General features: G+C 42.5%; 1 protein-coding gene across 3 annotated transcripts; it reads right to left on the bottom strand.

Annotated features, from left to right (window-relative positions):
• Nucleotides 1-309: 309 nt before the first annotated feature.
• Nucleotides 310-15,858, bottom strand: sidt2 (SID1 transmembrane family, member 2). Of its 3 annotated transcripts, XM_030744866.1 has the most exons (27): nt 15,043-15,336; nt 14,826-14,947; nt 12,332-12,496; nt 11,834-11,879; nt 8,900-9,001; nt 8,489-8,572; nt 8,231-8,396; nt 7,990-8,083; nt 6,993-7,051; nt 6,711-6,737; nt 5,895-5,933; nt 5,728-5,805; nt 5,540-5,602; nt 5,044-5,159; nt 4,471-4,544; nt 4,180-4,246; nt 3,988-4,061; nt 3,743-3,866; nt 3,489-3,606; nt 2,726-2,862; nt 2,537-2,645; nt 2,154-2,230; nt 1,906-1,952; nt 1,713-1,818; nt 1,507-1,617; nt 1,310-1,423; nt 310-1,125 (listed from the first exon to the last, which is right to left on the bottom strand). In XM_030744866.1, the coding sequence occupies exons 1-27, from the start codon at nt 15,289-15,291 to the stop codon at nt 1,063-1,065; spliced, it is 2,631 nt and encodes an 876-aa protein (XP_030600726.1). In that variant the 5' UTR covers nt 15,292-15,336; the 3' UTR covers nt 310-1,062. The 3 variants fall into 3 exon arrangements, with proteins under 3 accessions (XP_030600726.1, XP_030600724.1, XP_030600725.1); XM_030744864.1 differs by lacking the exon at nt 5,540-5,602 and having other exon boundaries at nt 15,043-15,858; XM_030744865.1 differs by lacking the exons at nt 5,540-5,602; nt 6,711-6,737 and having other exon boundaries at nt 15,043-15,858.
• Between the last annotated feature and the right edge of the window lie 1,442 nt (nt 15,859-17,300).

Raw genomic sequence — 17,300 nt, 5'->3', positions numbered from 1 at the left:
TACTATATTTAGTTCACACTGAGAAAACTTGTGGTTAATGTGAGCTGCTCTCTGGGAGCTCTTCTTCCCAGAGCTTTAAATCAGACTCATTATCATCATTTGCATAGCTCCATATTTTGATTCTTAGACCAATAGAGTAGATTTGCATCATTCACAAGTGTAACTCTTGGGCCTTTATGCATCCGCTCAGTTCTTCCTGTCTGAAACAAGCAGACTTTCTTCTGATTGGCTGCCCCTCTCAAATAGAAGACCCAAACAGCAGGGTGCCTGAGATAACTATAAAAGCAACATATTCAAAAATAGACCACATTTCAGAAAAGACCTTTATTCAGTATCCATTCATTGCAATGCCTGACAATAAAATCCATTTTTATAGAGTGCAAAAATACCTTTAGAGTCACACTTCAGGGCAGTTCAGCGTAAATACAATCATGTGTTCATGGCTATTCCCCAAAGAGGAGGACGGCTAGCTTGAGGATTTGACCAATCAGAACACAATATGTGACTAGTATGATTAGAACATTGAAGGCCACTGAGACTGGACAGGATTCATCTTCCCACAATTATTTTTGTAAATACACGCGCGCACGCACACACACACACACACACACACACACCTGTACAAACACTCACACACAGCATATAAACAGGCTACAAACAGTAATTAAAATACATTGCTGACTCTCAGGCCAAACATAATGCAGACCATACAAAATAAGTTCATCTGGACGGTTTTTTAAGCAAGAATGCACACCGTTATCATCAGCAGTAAACACGGATTTCAACAGTTACATCGATGATGGCAGCGAGAGGACTAAACACTTCAGTGTCACTCGACGTTATTCCAGCTTTTGATTGGCACATTAGTGTCCACGCAGGTAGAGGGAGGGGCTGCTGCCCTTCCCTGATTGGTTGTGAGAGGCAGCGACGCGCTCATCAACAACGTGAAAACAGGCTACTGGCTGTGCTTTTTGAAAAGATGGAGGGGATGCGAATGGAAACGGAGAAGGGCGATAAGGCAGAGAGGGAGGAGCTGAGCTCTTCACAGAAGATCTGACAAATTTAGAAGACGTAGATCTTGTCTCTCTGGACGGTGTCGAGGTCATCGTCCATGGTCAGGAGGACCTAAGAGGGAACGGGTGAGGGGTTAGTGCACCAGTCCTGAAGAATATACTGAAGGTTTAGGTTTAAAATATTACATATTTTAAACTGCATAACAAGTCTGCTTTGGCTTGGATGTTAAGATAATGTGTCATTGTACACTGTGTATCCTGCATGTTTACATGAACTAAAACATGATTCATGATACCAGGAAGGATCCAAACATGGCGATGGAGGAGAGAAAATGCCAAATGTCGTGGTCGTCGAAGAATGACAGCAGGATACAGTCCCTGTTGTGCTCACGGGACTCGGCCGGAGTTTTCTGTCAGCGGAGAGAGACACAAGGAATGGAAATGTCTTTTCTCAAAAGCCCAAATCTCATAGGTGTGCGTGTGTGTTACTAACCTGCCAGGTGCTGAGACCCTGGAAGAAGAAATATAGCGCAAAGCCCCACACAACAGCCGTGAAGAGAATACACACCAACGCCAGACACTTGATTCTCTCACCGCTCCGCAGCTGAACGCAAACAGAAAACAATTAGCTCCAAATGTCCAAAACATGCCCCCCCGCCCCCAATGCTTCTTACATGCACAGTTACTAAACACACAAACCTTCATAATGATGTAAAACGCAAAGTAGAGCAGCAGGTTACAGATGGCGATGGCCAACAGGTAGGAGGCAAAGTCGTTAGGTTTCTGTATGAGGCCATAGGCAGCCCTGCAGAGAGGGAGCAAGATACGCATCACCTGCCGCTTCTGCACTCTGCTAATTTAAATGAGAACAAGCTGAAGCTGTTTTACTCACAGAGACCAGTTGACTATGTTCCCCATCACAAGCAGAACCATGCGGTCCTGAAAGACAAACGCCAGTGAAAATACGATTTAAAAGCAGGTAATCTGGACTTACTGATGCACTTGATTGCTTTCTGCACCAACCGGTCGTTAAGATAAGATAATATTCGAGTTACTAGGTAGAGAATGAAAGATCTGCTAAAAGGGGGGAAAGCTACTTTATGCAATACACTGACGCAGAATTTTCTGGTCATTACTCACAATGTACATCGGCCCACTGCACTGCCTGATGCAATCTGTGTAGATGACATAAACTATCCTGCGCAGGATCCCAGCGTCTGATACACAAATATACAGAGAGGAAGGTGATGAGCAGTAACAACAAGATTTATAAGCTGGTATATTTCATTAGAATTTCCTGATAAATGGGTATTAATGTTAGACACAACATCCCTTAATATCTAATAATCCTAGACTACTTTAGTTGCAGTCAATCATTAGAATAGAATAGAATAGAATGCCTTTATTGTCATTATACAGGATGTACAATGAGATTGGAGATTAGTCTGGAGTGATTAAACCCACAGCCTATGACTCATGTTAAGCCAACAATACCTATTCTTTCTTTCTTTGTGCGATCTTACCGAGCCTCCATCGACCCATATAGTAGAGCTGCGTGCTGAGCAGGAGCGTGGCCACAATGTGGATCACAGAGAAAACAATCCAGAAGGCTGTGTTTCCTCTGCCAAACACCTGAAAAAAAACCCACAACACTGATTATGAAATGTGTGTGTTTTTACATATAAAACGTGAGTGTGTGTATACACACGTACCACTCCCAACACAGAAAAGAAGATGACAGCGGCGAGGCAGGCATAAGCAGTGTAAGCGCTTGCATTGATGTCTGGGTGTCTCTTCTGATAGAGCTTCAACATACACAGTCCAGCAATCATGTACATGAAGGAAGTGTCTGCAAAGGAGGAAAACATTATAAAACGCACCCTGAATGAAGGAATTGGCGACAAGTTGAAACTCAGAATGTACTGCATGATTTCAACTTTAAAGCTTTTCAGCCCAGAACTCAAAGGAAACAAGGCCGAGAGAGAGACCACCGCCAAGTGAGGTAAAATACACCTCTCACACTGTATTAACCCCTTTGTTTGAAAAACAAAGATTTAACCATATGACCCCATAAAGAATTCCAAAACTTGCTTTGGTCATAAGCCATCTACCCATGACGTTTGGTAAGTGTAGGCCGAACAGTTCTCGAGTTATTGAGCAGGCACTTCAACGGACACCACCCCCGACTGTCAGCATGGGTGATCATGGATAATACATACACATAATAGATCCCGTCTTTTAACGGGCGTATAATAATAGAAAAATCTTTTTTTTTTTTTTTAAACAAACTTTACAAACAGTAGAAGCTCAAGAAATTGGCTTGCACAACGAACTGAGGCATACTGAAGCCAGGAACCTGCATTTCCCTTTGAAGTGACAGCTGCTCATAACCAAAACTCTGGAAACTACTGATCCTGCCACAATGAAATCAACAGTAACCATTTCACGTCTGAGCGAGGATACGTGCATTCTTACCAAACTGGAAGTTAGTGTAGTTTGGACACACATGATAGCAGGCACTGAGTAAACCCTCCATCATCAGAGCTGTTCCCATGGCATAAAAGAGACCAAAGTGCTTTGGGATGCCGCACTCCTGAAAGAGGAAGGGCAGACAGAGACAAGGGACAGCCACAGTGAGCCAACAACCTGATAACTGAGCACCAAGAGGAATTAAACTAAACTACAGTCCAAACGTTGCATGCAGCACTGTCAAAATACATGTGCCTCACCAGTGCGTTGACATCGCGGCGTTCCATAGCGCGACTGTGGGCGATATCCCTTTTGAGGACGATGAGGAGAAAGAGGAGCCCCAGCATCACGTAACCGAGGTTACTGAGGATGTTGTTGAATGCACTGTGTGGGACGAGTTAATCATTACTTTATGCAGGCTAGTGATGATGATGTTGCAATAACATGTATGTATGTATGTACATGCATACACCACATGCATGTTAAAAACGTGCTGACTGCACACCTTAGAGCTCCAAGAGGGTGGGCGCACAGGAAGTTGTAGTAGCAGATATCCTGGTTTCCTGTAACATTGACAACCTGTGAAGAACAGAGATTCACACATTGTATTAATGTGCTGACGGCTTATTGGAATCTTTTTCAATACAATGTTAGTGTCGCTGTGCTTTATCAAATGATGGATTTCTCCTCGGCGTACCGTCTGATAGGTGATGACCAGCTGGATGACTGGCAGGGCGTAGAACACAGCAATAGTAGCAATGTTCCTGAAGAGCAGACAACCATTACACTTCTTTTACACACTTTTGGATACATGTCGCATAAGTCTGCAGCACTTAATTAATAATAGGCTTTTTTGAAATTTCATATGCCAGTATGAAATATTCCATAGTGGCATAATGCAAAAAGTATGGCTTGGTTAGTTCACTGTGAATCTATATGACTAAGACGTAGAAGAAATACTGATGGTTACTTATTGTTGAGTGCTCACCAGAAGTAGATTTGATATTTCTTGCTGAGAATCCTCTTGTCTTTGCGGGCCAAGTCAGACACATACAGAAATTTCTGTGAGAGGAAGAAGAGGACTGGTTTAGAAAGGTGCTGCACAAGTAATGTTCAATATCGCTGACCAGTTTCTAGCCCTGTGTGAAATAGGAATCCATTTCACAGCGACTGCCAGCAGCCACTTGCCACTGGATGGGGAATACATATTCCCTTGGCGATTGGTGGCTGCCAGATGGTCACCCGCCAGTCTCTAGGCCTGTGTGACCGGGGCCTTAGTTTACTGATTTACACAGTAACCACTTGTGAGTGAGACTCACAGCTGCAGAGTTAGTGAGTGCAGGCTGCAGGCAAGTGGCAGAGAGGTGAGGTGGCAACTGCATATTCATAGCTCTGTTTATTCTAAATGAGACAAATGTGTAGTCACATCTAAGCCATTTTGAGGTAAGAAGAGAGTATTTCATAGAAAACATTCTATGTACTATGTAATTTTGACAAAGACAGACAAGTTTTTAAGAGTATAATCAAAGTCAGGTGACCGAGTAAAAGAGATGAGGCGTACCTTTGTGCGAACAATGTTTTTGTCTGAGTGGATGTCGTCCAGTGTGTCATAGTCATCCTCTTCCACAGAACTCAAAGACTCCTGCCTGCTTCGTGCAACACTTTCCAGCGATCGCTCTGATTGGAGGAGGGAAGAGAGGAGAGAGGCTTTCAGGCTATTGGAGGTGCAATGTCAGCAGGATGACTGGATTTAAGGGAATTGCAGGATGATGCAAATGGTGTTCAAACACATCACACTTTTTAGAACTGATTTGCGATTTTCAAAAATATAAAATAGACGATTATAATGATTTTTTTTTTGGTCATGATTTTTGTACCGATACGATCATTGTTGCTGTTCATTTGAGTACCATCAGATGAGAGAATGGACCGCTTTCCTGGCCTCTAAGCATGCGTTTCTAGCGTAAAGCATGGAAAACACTGCATGCAGATGTGCGATTGAAATTGTGCTGATTGGTCTGGGGACTGATTTGGCTAGTTATATGGCAGCCTGTCACCGATGCGGATGGCTATGTGGTGAAGATGACTGAGGATTGGCCGACGTTTGAAAGGCTCCTGTCCTAATGAACAAAAGACACAGAAAACCAGTGAGGGAGTGGAGCTGCTCACTAAGAAGCCATGTGCAAGCCGCTCTGTGGAGTGACATTAGAGTGGGCCAAAAACCAAAAGATGTGTTTGCTCATACCCATGTATCCATAATTGTTGTCAGTTGAAGTGGCGCTGTCAGTAATGGCCTCTGAACTCATTGTGCTGCCATTATCAGCTGAGGGTGAGGGGGGAGATAAATCTAAGTTCATCAACAATCAAACAAAAACATTACAAAGACCGACTCTCGCTCTCACAAACACTCACCAAAGGAGCCGTATTCATACGGGGAAGCTGGAGTCTTCCCTGTGGAGACACAAATGTTAAAAAAAAAATCCAACAAGGCAGCAATGATAGCAACCCCCCCCCCCCCCCCCCCCCCCCCCCACACACACACACACACACACACACAAACAAGCAGCACTACAATCACCACTGAGTTAGTATCTTAACACTACACACTAAAGCATTGCTGCCAGCAAACTGTTAGTCCAGAAAAACAGGCAGGTGAGGGGGACATAAACACATGGAGGGATCCAGTCAAAAAAATTTTGCTCCTGTAGGTCTTTCCAGGCTGGGAAAAAAGTATTAATCTCTAAAAGTGTGAAGGCTGAGAAATGAGCTGCAGCGGACAAGATTGTTTCAAAACTGCAAGTGTCTTGCTGTTTAAAATCAAATCATGGACGGATACAGATACACACTGAGAGGCAGCCTAGAGCACAAAGAAGCACATCAGCAGTGCGCACATTTATCTTTGTGCCTTCATGTTTTTTAATAGGTGAAAATAATAGGTGTGCTTATGTGTTTCTTTAGCTCAAAACCTGTGAGGGCAACAGCATCTTTATACATTATACTTGGACCTAACAAGTAACCATGTGAGTGTATATCTGTATCTCTCTAAAGCCAGAAAAGCCTCAGAACAGAGCCGCATTTATGTCCATGAAGCCCTGTAGCCAATAACATCCCTTTATCTTCTTTCTAGGGTAAAGCATGGAAGCTACTGCATGCAGAGCATCTGCAGACAAGCAACACAGAGTGAGAGAGGGCAGCAAGTGCACAAGGGGAGTAACTGTGTCGGTATACCATCTCCGTTCTTCCCAAGCAGAGAGGCTGAATCACACATTAACATGAGGGGGACAGAGTGAAAGATACACATTCAGTACACACTTACATTCAGTACAATCTGTTCTGAATTAAAAGATCAGTGGAAAATAACTATCGGTCTGCATGATAAGTGTTGTTTAAGATCTCATTTATTGCGGGATTTAATTAGCAGAACAGGCTTGCTGGTTTGTTTTGAAAATAACATGGTCAATGCACAATGGCCCTAATGGGCCAGTCCATCATAGCTAGTTGCTGGGTTACCTGTCTCAGCAGGCGACATGTCAGCAGGGTTCGGAAACGCCTCTCTCCTCTTATTCAGTCTGCAGAAACAGAGCGGGAAATATGCAAATGAACACAATCTGTATTCAGCACAGTGTCATTCCTGCAGTGCAGCTGTATTCTACAATATGACACCCAACCTCGTGGGTTGAAACGTGGGCTGGAAAGGGATTAATTGCTGCGTAGAAGACTGAAAATTTGTTGTTTTTCCAACCAAAGTGCAGAACTTTTTCTCTCACTTTCACAGAGCAAAAAAGTTTCCTTCGGGCTGCCGTTTGCCTGCAGTTTCATTGTGGTGAAGTCTCGCAAAGATTATTCAAATTAGTCCTTTGACATGGCGGACAGACGTTTCTTTAGTGTCAGGACTGCAGGTCTGCGTGATGGCTGACACGTGCAAACAGGCATGACGGCAGACAGGATAAAGACTTCTCTTTGGTGAAAAGCTGCTTTAGCAATATTTCCAGCAGGGGAGAAAAAGAAAGAAAAAGACACCTTATTAATCTCTTTTCCATTTATTTAGCTGTTCCTAATTGTGCTTCTGCAAACTTGCAGGGTTTTTAAAAACACTGATTATGCGGTTGAGTTTTTAGGTCCGTTTGGAAGTGCACACCCAAAACTACATACTTCCTTCAACCCTGACAACAAGCCTGAAAGAATTCTTAAACATATTTGTTGGATGAGGACCACCCAAAAGCAGCCTGACAGTTGCTGCAGGGGGGAAATCAGCCTATTGTGATTATGTTTGTTTACTATAATTGTTTTACATTTTCTGCGGTTTTGATTTAACATAACTAAATTCTGTCCAATGATGGACGATAAAGATGCAGAATCATTCATATAGAAACTGCCAGACACAGAAATGTCCTTTCTATGCCAAGAAATTCCAATCCCACCTCAGCAGCGGAAAAAGCTTTTGTACAAGTAGTAGATGAACAACTCAACTCATGTCTCTGTTGCAGAAGCAATTTCAAAATCTTACCGTGTGTTTTCAAGACAGGCATAGAGCAAGGTCAGCAGGTAGAATGAGAAAAAGATCCCCAAACAGAACAGCATTCCCATCACGTACGCCTCCACTGTGCAGGAGGACAGATTTACTGTAAGCTAATTTGCACTGTGCAATGCACACTCAGTGGCACAGCAACATCACCTGCAGCTTACAATGTAAAGACACATATACATAAAGATTTTATATATGTCATACATGCGCAGATGTGACTTACAGTTGATGGCGGGCGAGACCATTACATCGAGGACCTTGCTACGGTTGCCAGCGTCAATCAGCTCATCAGGTCTCAGAGGGTAGAAGCGCAGCGGGCCGCCGCATGCCTCGTCCTCGGTTTTGACCACCACCACCACGTAGAAACTGTTGCTGGGAAAATCTTTCCTCTGGATAAAGCCAGAAAAACCTACACTCACACCTCCACCAGGCTTTGGCATGACCTTTTCCAATACGTTCTGAACTTCTGTGAGTAAATTACCTGCACAGTGATGGCACCTTTTTTTGTCATAGTCTGGTACATCCCAATGAAGGCCACGTTATTGTCAAGGTCGTAGACAGGGCACTGGAGCGAATAAGGAGAAAAAAAAAAAAGAATTAAGAAACATTAGACATTAAAAGCATCAAAAAAAGTAAAAAAATTAAGTTGAATCTTTTCAGATTAATAAAACTGCCAATTTTTGCATAGAAAGCTAGCAGCAGTGACTGCTATCATGCCCCCATGTGGTCTAAGAGTGCTACTGCTCGCAGACCATAGAGGCTGAGGCAGGGGGGCCGTTGCAATAGTCTAAGTTTTTTTGTCTGTTTGTTTTTTGAGGTGGTGTTTAGTTAATGAAAGCTAAATGTGTGCGCTGTATAAGAAGAGAGAACAGAACCCTGCCACTAACTGTACCTGGATGTCCTGGATGGACATAACAGAGCAAGGGAAGTTCATGTCCGAGTTGACCTTGACGATCACAGTATCCACCCCGTCCGGGAAGACATACTTGAAATACTGAGAAAGCAGAGGAAAACCGTCAGTAAAGCAGTTTTTAGAGGGGAAGTAATTAGAATGGTCAACCTCAGGACTGCATTTTATTTAATGACAGCAGGATCAACTGCTAGACCAATAGTTCACATGTGATACTCACAGCCTACGGGCCAAAAAGGGCCATTTGCACAATATGATGAGTGACACGTTATTGAGAGCTGACCAAAAGGTTTCAGCCTGTCTTGCTGGACTATAGAGCACCTCACACATACAAATGAACTCACGTGCAAGCTTACAAGCACAGAGTGGGAGAACAAAGGAAAGATGACGCAGAAAACAGGCAGGCGCACTTAAAAGAGGTCAGAGACTGACAACCTCTTCACCAAGCGTCAAAAGAGTCCCATGCTTTAATTTGCCACAAGATGATCTCTGTTTTCAAAGAACATAGAGTCATATAAAAAGGAAAGTTTTCTATGCAGTTTTGAGAAAAAATAAAGAGTACATCCCCGCTGCTTCCATAGCTCACATAGGAATAAAGAGGATAAGTAGCAGCCCGGTGCTGCTAATCAAATGCATGTGATTAGCCAATCGCCAGCAAGCACCTCTATAAAAGCAGACGTTTTGTCAGTTTGCTGGTCTGGCACATTCAAATGTGTGTTTACACAATACGACAACCTTCCCAGGAGGGGACATCCCGCCAAATTCACCCCAGTGTCAGACTGTGCAATGCTCAAAGAAAATGCAAAGTACCCAAGAGCTGCATCTCAGTCTCTACAGGCCTCAGTTAGCATGTTAAATGTTAAAGTTCATGACGGTACAATTAGAAAAAGACTGAACGAGTATGGCTGTTTGGAAGGGCTGCCAGGAGAAAGCTTCTCCTCTCTAAAAGAACATGGCAGCACAGCTTAGGTTTGCAAATTTGCATCTGAACAAACCACAAGACGTCTGGAACACTGAGCTACATTTACTAATACCTGCGTGGAAACGTTCTTACCCTGCACAAAAAAATTCGTTTGCATGCAAAATAACTGAAATGTGCGTGCCGGCCTATTTTGTTCTCACCACCGTGCATACCTTAGTAATTTATAATCACTCAGAACAAACAGCCTTAAACACTCTCCATACAATTTGCATGCTATCTGCATACTGCCCTGCCCCCCATTTCTCTGTATGAGGAAACACATTTACCTCCAGGTGAAGCAGACAAAGTGTTGAAGAAAAATAAATAAAGACCGACACTTGAGCTGAAAGTCCTTTTTAATGAAAGACTGGAATGTTTAGGATATAATAAGGGATAATGGCATATGTTTAATTTAAAACACCTTTTCCATTTAGTATTTTGTTTTCTTTACATGCATTTTTTTTTTTAATGGTCATTCTGAGCATTTTGTGGCTTGTGGCATTTTGGAAAACTACAAGTAATGACCAAAATGCAATCATAAAAAAATGCATTATAATGTATTATTGAAGTTGTTATTATTAGTAGCAGTAGCATTCACTTTAAAGATGTGTTTAAATTCCTAAGGCATCCAGGCTGTCAGTTTTTTTTTCCATACACATGGTGAGATGGACTTCTAAATTTGTTCCTAAAGTACAAATTTACACACAGATTTGTGTGGTAAATGAGGCCCATTTTCCTTTAGACAGACCAGACCAAAGTGGAGATGTGTGGCCATAATGCACAGCACCACATCTGACAAAAACCAAGTGCAACATGTCAGCACAAACGCCTCATACCAACTGTCAGCACAGAGGTGGAGGGGTGATGATTTGGGCTTGTTTTGCAGCCCCCATGCAGTCGTTGAGTTGCCCACAAACGTCTCTGTTTACGAAAATATTCTAGACTCAGATGTGAGGCCATTTGTCACAGCTAAAATGCTCAGCCAAAGTAGGTCAGGCAATAGGGCAACAACCCCAAGCACAGCAGCAAATCTACAACAGAATGGCTGAAACAGAAAATAATCAAGTTGTTGAAGCAGCCTAGTCAAAAGTCCAGACCACAACCAACTGAAATATTATGGAGGGACCTTAAGAGAGCTGTGCATAAACCTCAATGAACTAAAGGAATATCATACAGAAAAGCAGGTCAAACTCCCTCCACAGTGATGTGAGAGACTGATAAAGTCATAGAGACAACCATTACTTCATGTTACTGCCGCTAAAGGCAGTTCCACAAGCTACTGAAGCACAGGCTGCACTCAGTTTTCACAGGACTCTGCTCAGGACTGTATACCTGACTGTGAGATTTTTAGTAATACAAAAGTACATACAAAATAAAAGCATTATTTTTGCTTTAACATTAAGGGGTGTTTGGTTTGAATAAATAGCCCAGCAGCTGTCACAGGCTTGTGAAACAAGTTGTTCTGAGTGTTTGCTGCAGTATAGACTACTTTAAGAACTGCAGTCAGACTGCACTGTTATGCCTGACTAAATAGTATGATGTTTTTTTTTTTTGACTGACTGAGGGCTTTACGTGGCAGACTGGAAACTGGAAATGAGAAGGTTATCCACTAAAAACATGTCCCTTAACATGCTTTTGAAGCCCTGCAGTACATCAACAACAAAAACACAACGCAACCAAATCAAAGTGCCATCAAAGGCTAAAAAGAGAACAAGTTTATCTTCACAAGCTGATGTGCAGAAAGCAGAGCTTACACATGTAATTATGTAAAACCCAAAATTCTGGAAATTCACAGCATCCTCTTTCTACATGTATACTTTCAAGCAACTTCCTGCATATTTCTCATCATGTGTTCCCTCCCCCTCCCACTCTTACCCTGTCTGTTGTGTACATTTCTTTGACTGAACACTCTGTTACTGTAAAGAAGTGACACAGAGCTATGAAAACAGGCTTACCTGAGGTTGGGATGGTGATGCAGTGAAGCTGAATTTCTTGTTTGTCCTGTAATCAAACAAAATTTGTCAATCATACCAACAAGTCACACACAACACACTGTAGGTCCTAATGTCCATGCTCATAATTGTGCTTTGACCTTTACCTTGAGGTCAAGGATCCGAGATTCAAGCTCTTCTGAGCTTTTTAATAGATTCATCTATGGTGTGAATTTGAACATCCCACCTCACATCATTATCGAGTTATCGTGTTCAAGATTTCCAGAAAAACTTGACCGTAGCTTATCTGTCATATTGTCAACAAACAAAAACAAGCCCCCCCCCCCCCCCCCCCCCCCCCCCCCCCCCGGTAAAAAAAAAAAAAACAACAAAACAAAAAACAACCAAAATACACACACACACACACACACACACACACACACACACATACATTAAGCTAGGAATCCAGGCAGCAGTCCCTGCATGGCGTGTCTACATTATTTCATATCAGATAACACTCACTGCAATGTGAAACTTTCAACACGGCTGACTCTGAGTTGGTAGTTTGTACCCTGGCTGGACAAGGTAGACACGTCAACAAAGAAGTACTGAGTCTCCAAGGCGGCCCGGGTTGGAGGTTGGCACAAGGTCCTGCCCACATGGTAGTAAGGGTATTTCCTCTGGTAACTGATGAGAAAAAAATAAAGAAATAGGGAACAACAAAGCTTAAGTTTCATTTCCCTTTCCTCATACAGTCTGAGAAATAATTATTTGATCCCATGCTGAATTTGTGGCGGACAGGTTGGAATGGAAGAAACTCATTCTGTGGACAGGTGTACTTTATACACATAACAGGCTGAGATTAGGAGTATCTCTAACTGATTGATTAATTGATTATAATATGTGTGTCACCCGTACACACAGCCAATCTGTGGGAGCCAGAATTCTGGCTGGGTTGTGGAGGATCAAATGGTTATTTTGCTCAATAACATGCTAATCAATTTATAACTTTTATGTAATGTGTTTTTACTGGAGTTTTGGTTGATATTCTGCGCCTATTCATTAAAACGAAGCTACCATAAAAATTAGAGACTGTTCATTTCTTTGGAAGTGAGCAAACTTAGAAATTCAGCAGGGGATCACATTAATTATTTCCTCCACTGTACATTCTCTAATATTACAAGAATGACGTAAATCAGGGGGCATTTTTTTTTACAATTACACAATCTCAAAAAGTTCAAACCATGAACTCATCAAAATTCTTCTTTAAAAATAACCACATGTGAGCTTCACTTTGGCATTCACCGTAACACCAGTTTCCCACCGCCCCACTGGTGGTTCACAAAGGAGGAAGTGAAAGTCCAAGGTTCATCAGTGATCTGCTAAAAAACGTGCCTGACCATGAGGCCACAAAGCAAAGACTAATAGCAGGGTGACTCTAGTGTTGCAAAACCCTACAGTGCAGGAGACACAGTTTATTAGCCAACTGCTAATAAAGTTATCAAATCCCACATGATGAAGTCAGGTTTCAGAAGCTGTGACACGTGGGAAGAATCCCGAGCATAATAAAGGCAGTAGATTGTGCGGTTTCCTCTCTGCACTTTGTCAAATGAAATTCCCACTTCTGAAAAGAACTGATTATGAGTCTTGCTGCTGACTGAGCCTCATCATCTTCCTCCACCTCATCTGCTTTTACAGCTACATCCTGTGACCTGCAGTCATATTTGGTTACTGTCCAAACAGCCTGACACTCCATAAAAGGAACCTTGGATCACCTCTTTATATACAGTTTGCCTATGCGGAGTTATGAAAAAGGAAATGCTTATAAGCCTGGTGTTGTATTTAATGCATCCATAAGGATAGAACGTCGAACAATAGTGGACATTTGCTGTATTGACAGTGTTAAACTTTCCAGGAATATATTTCTCTCATAATAACTGGAGTTTAAGTGACAGCTTGACATCACACCATCATCGCCAGCTGTGATGCTACATGCTGTGATGACAGGCTGCACTTTTTTACAGTACTGAGCCTGGAATTACATCATTCCTGAATCATCCCAAGTACAGTTTTTCAACATATGCTGAAATAAGGTTATATCAGTGATAGGTCACTATATTAGTCTGGCCCAAAAAGCAATGGGGTACTGAAAGAAAATGCTGCAATGAGCAGCTGGAAAACATACTGTATAAATATGCCCCATTTAACTACATACCCTAATACAGTGGCTCCTAAATGGTGTGCTGAGCCCTACTAGTAGGCCTTGAAGCAAGTCCAGGTTTGAACTATATTTTTTGTCAACCCAATATTATTGTAGCAATGTAAAATGGCACAAAGAGGTTTCACTGAATGTAATGAAACTCTAAAAGGCACTCGTTTTTTTTTCGAACGGGGGCATATACCCTGAAAAACTCTGCCAAGTCTGCTGATGGATGTTTGGCAGTTTGGAGCTTGATATAACAAAGGCCCAAACTGTTAGCAAAGAGGATAACAGATTCTGTGTATGCACCTAATGAAAAGAAAGGAAAAAAAAAAACAAAAAACAACTCAGTTGCATCTATTATGAAATCCCCTGGGGTTATAGATTCAGCTGGACTGGGTATGTCAATATGAGCATGACTGCATCACCTGCTAGGCGATGTCTACTAATGTGAACCTGGTGCCACAAGCTAAAGAGGCACTTATTAACCAGATGTACACAGAAAACTGACATGTCAGATGACACAGGTTCCATTTTGCATTTCATCTTGAATCTATGTCACTTGCACACACAAATGAATATGGGCACAATAAGCTTGAAAACTGCTGCCTTAATGTTTGATATCTTTACTAGAGTTGACTCTAAAGGCAGCTAAACAGTGCATATTGGTGCCATTTTCAGCCCTATAATAAATACACTTTTAAGAATATTTCCACTTAAACTTCAGTTCACTCCTGATGTGTGTAAAAGTGTGAGTGTGTGTGTGTGTGTGTGTGTGTGTGTGTGTGGGGGGGGGGGGGGGGGGGGAATACTCACAGGCCTCTGAGAATAAGAGGGACTTGAAAAGACAGCACAGCTTGCTTTTGTCGCACTACAAACAGGATAGGACTCTCCGACTTGTTGGATAACACGTCCACAGACACACGCACTCCCTCCGTCTGAAAGTCAAAAGAGGAAAAACCAGAAAGGACTGACATTAATCCTTATCTTTAAGTGAAAAACAAAACCTGCTAGTCTGAGAAGGCGAACTCACCTTATTCCGAGAAATTGTGTGATTAAACGCATAGATGGTCTGATTTTCACTTGTAACCGTGTCGTTATAGGTGACATCAAACTCCGCATCTTTCTGGATTATGTTTTTGGTTTCCCCCACCGGCTCACTGCCGCAAGCTAACCGAGTAACACATAAACAGAGCAGGGCTGCCAATCCTGGTCGGATCCAGCGGGGAGCAGGTCCGCAGCTGTTTTTATGCCGAGATTTCCAAGAGCTTCTTAATACCATTTTGTCTGACAGCGTCTTCCTAGAACTGTCAAATGACACCTTAAGTTACTCTAGACTGGAGGGCAACGCTAGGAAAAACTCCACCCCATTCAGCAACAATTATAAGGCGAGCAGGCTGGCTAGCGTAATTGTGCCACTTCAGACAATAACAGCAGCTGCTAAATGAAAGCTACAGTGACAGCGGGATGTTTACATTTGCTACAGACTTGCTCCTTGGTCCCGTCGGCATCCGTAACGAAATGACAGTCTAAAGCTGTCGACTGTCATGAACCCAGTGACAAGTTTCAACACAACAAAACGACGACACTCAATTCCTCTATCTGAAACCCTGAGGTCCGCCAGCCCGGTGACTCGCCGTGCTAACATTAGCGCCGCTGGTTAGGCAGCTTCATGTTTTCATAGCGGACTTCGGTTCCAGCGTTGCGGACAAAACTGCACGAAGTGTTCCTTTAAAAATCTATCCGGCGTGAACAACTGTCACTGCCAAATTTCGCAGCACCACTGTATTGTGCAAGTAACCGTCGTCCGGAGGATGAAGAGATTCAGTGTGAAAATCTGTGCGCCCCCCCTCCACGCTCAGACAGTAAACAAACCGACGTACGACGTCATGACGACACGTCCGGGCCCCTCTGGAGTCAAATTATTGGGGAAACTCATGTCTGCATGTACGGCTGTCTTTACCCAGCTTTAATTACATAGGAAACACAGATAAAGACAGACGGCTGTCTTTATCTGTGTTTCCTATGTAATTAATTTACCATAAATCTGAACGAGCTGGCTTTGAACCAGTTAAAGATCTCACTGCTCAGAAAAATTGAAGGTAGTCCGACTCCTCCAGGATGGCACATCAATACGTGCCATTGTCACAAGGTTTGCTGTGTCTCCCAGCACAGTCTGAAGAACATGGAGGAGACTCTAAGAGTTAGGCAGTTAGTCTAGGAGCGCTGGACAGAAGGTCCTTAACCCATCCGAACAGGATGATCACTGCCAGAGCCTACAAAATCTCCAGCATGCCACTGGTGTTATATGTATACGTATGTGTATATATGTGGACATATGTGTATATAAGTATATGCATGTATACTGTTTTTATGTGTATATGTATGTATATGTATAGATTAGTACTTGTGTATTTATTATTATCACATCTGTATAGAATTATGTAGCATCTGCACTACTGTCGCTTTACACACTGGCTCACTTTAAATTGCCCTTTGTAATTATATTGTTAATGTTTACTTAATTTAATTAGTTCTTTTTAATTATATTGTTAATTTTTCTAATGTTTTCTAATGTTTATATACTTCTATTTCTGTATAATATATTTTTTAACTATTCTGTAGTTTTGTAATCAGGGTGGCGGAGCAGTCAGAAAAGCATTTCACTGCCAGTTGTACTGTGTATGACCAGGTATGTGACAAATAAACCTTGATTTGATTTGATTTGATTTGAATGTCTCTCACCAAACAATCAGAAATAGACTTCATGAGGGTGGCCTGAGGGTCCGACGTCCTCTAGTGGGCCCTGTGCTCTCTGGCTGGCACCAAGGAGCCCTACTGGCATTTGTTATAGAATACCAGAATTGACAGGTCCACCACGGCACCCTGTGCTTTTCACAGATGAGAGCAGGTTCACCCTGAGCACATGTGACAGACGTGAAACGGTCTGGAGAAGCCGTGGAGAACTTTTTGCTGCCTGTAACATTCAGCATGACCAGTTTGGTGGTGAGTCGGTGATGTCTGGGGAGGCATATCCATGGAGGGATGCACAGACCTCTACAGGCTAGGCAACAGCACCCTGATTGCCATTAGGTATCAGTACGAAATCCTTGGACTCACTGTCAGACCCTATGCTGGTGCAGAGGGTCCTGAGTTCCTCCTGGTGACAGTGCCTCTGAATTCAGCCCTCTGTAGGTTGGTAATTTTAATTTTCATCAAACTATGTGGCATTCTTTCATTCGTAACACAGTCCAGATCAGTATAGATATCCAGCATTCTATTTTTTTCATT

The sequence above is a fragment of the Archocentrus centrarchus genome, chromosome 13, assembly GCF_007364275.1.
Source record: "Archocentrus centrarchus isolate MPI-CPG fArcCen1 chromosome 13, fArcCen1, whole genome shotgun sequence".
Lineage (NCBI taxonomy): Eukaryota > Metazoa > Chordata > Actinopteri > Cichliformes > Cichlidae > Archocentrus > Archocentrus centrarchus.
Note: the sequence above shows the minus strand (reverse complement) of the source record. Positions and strands in the feature narration are given on the sequence as shown.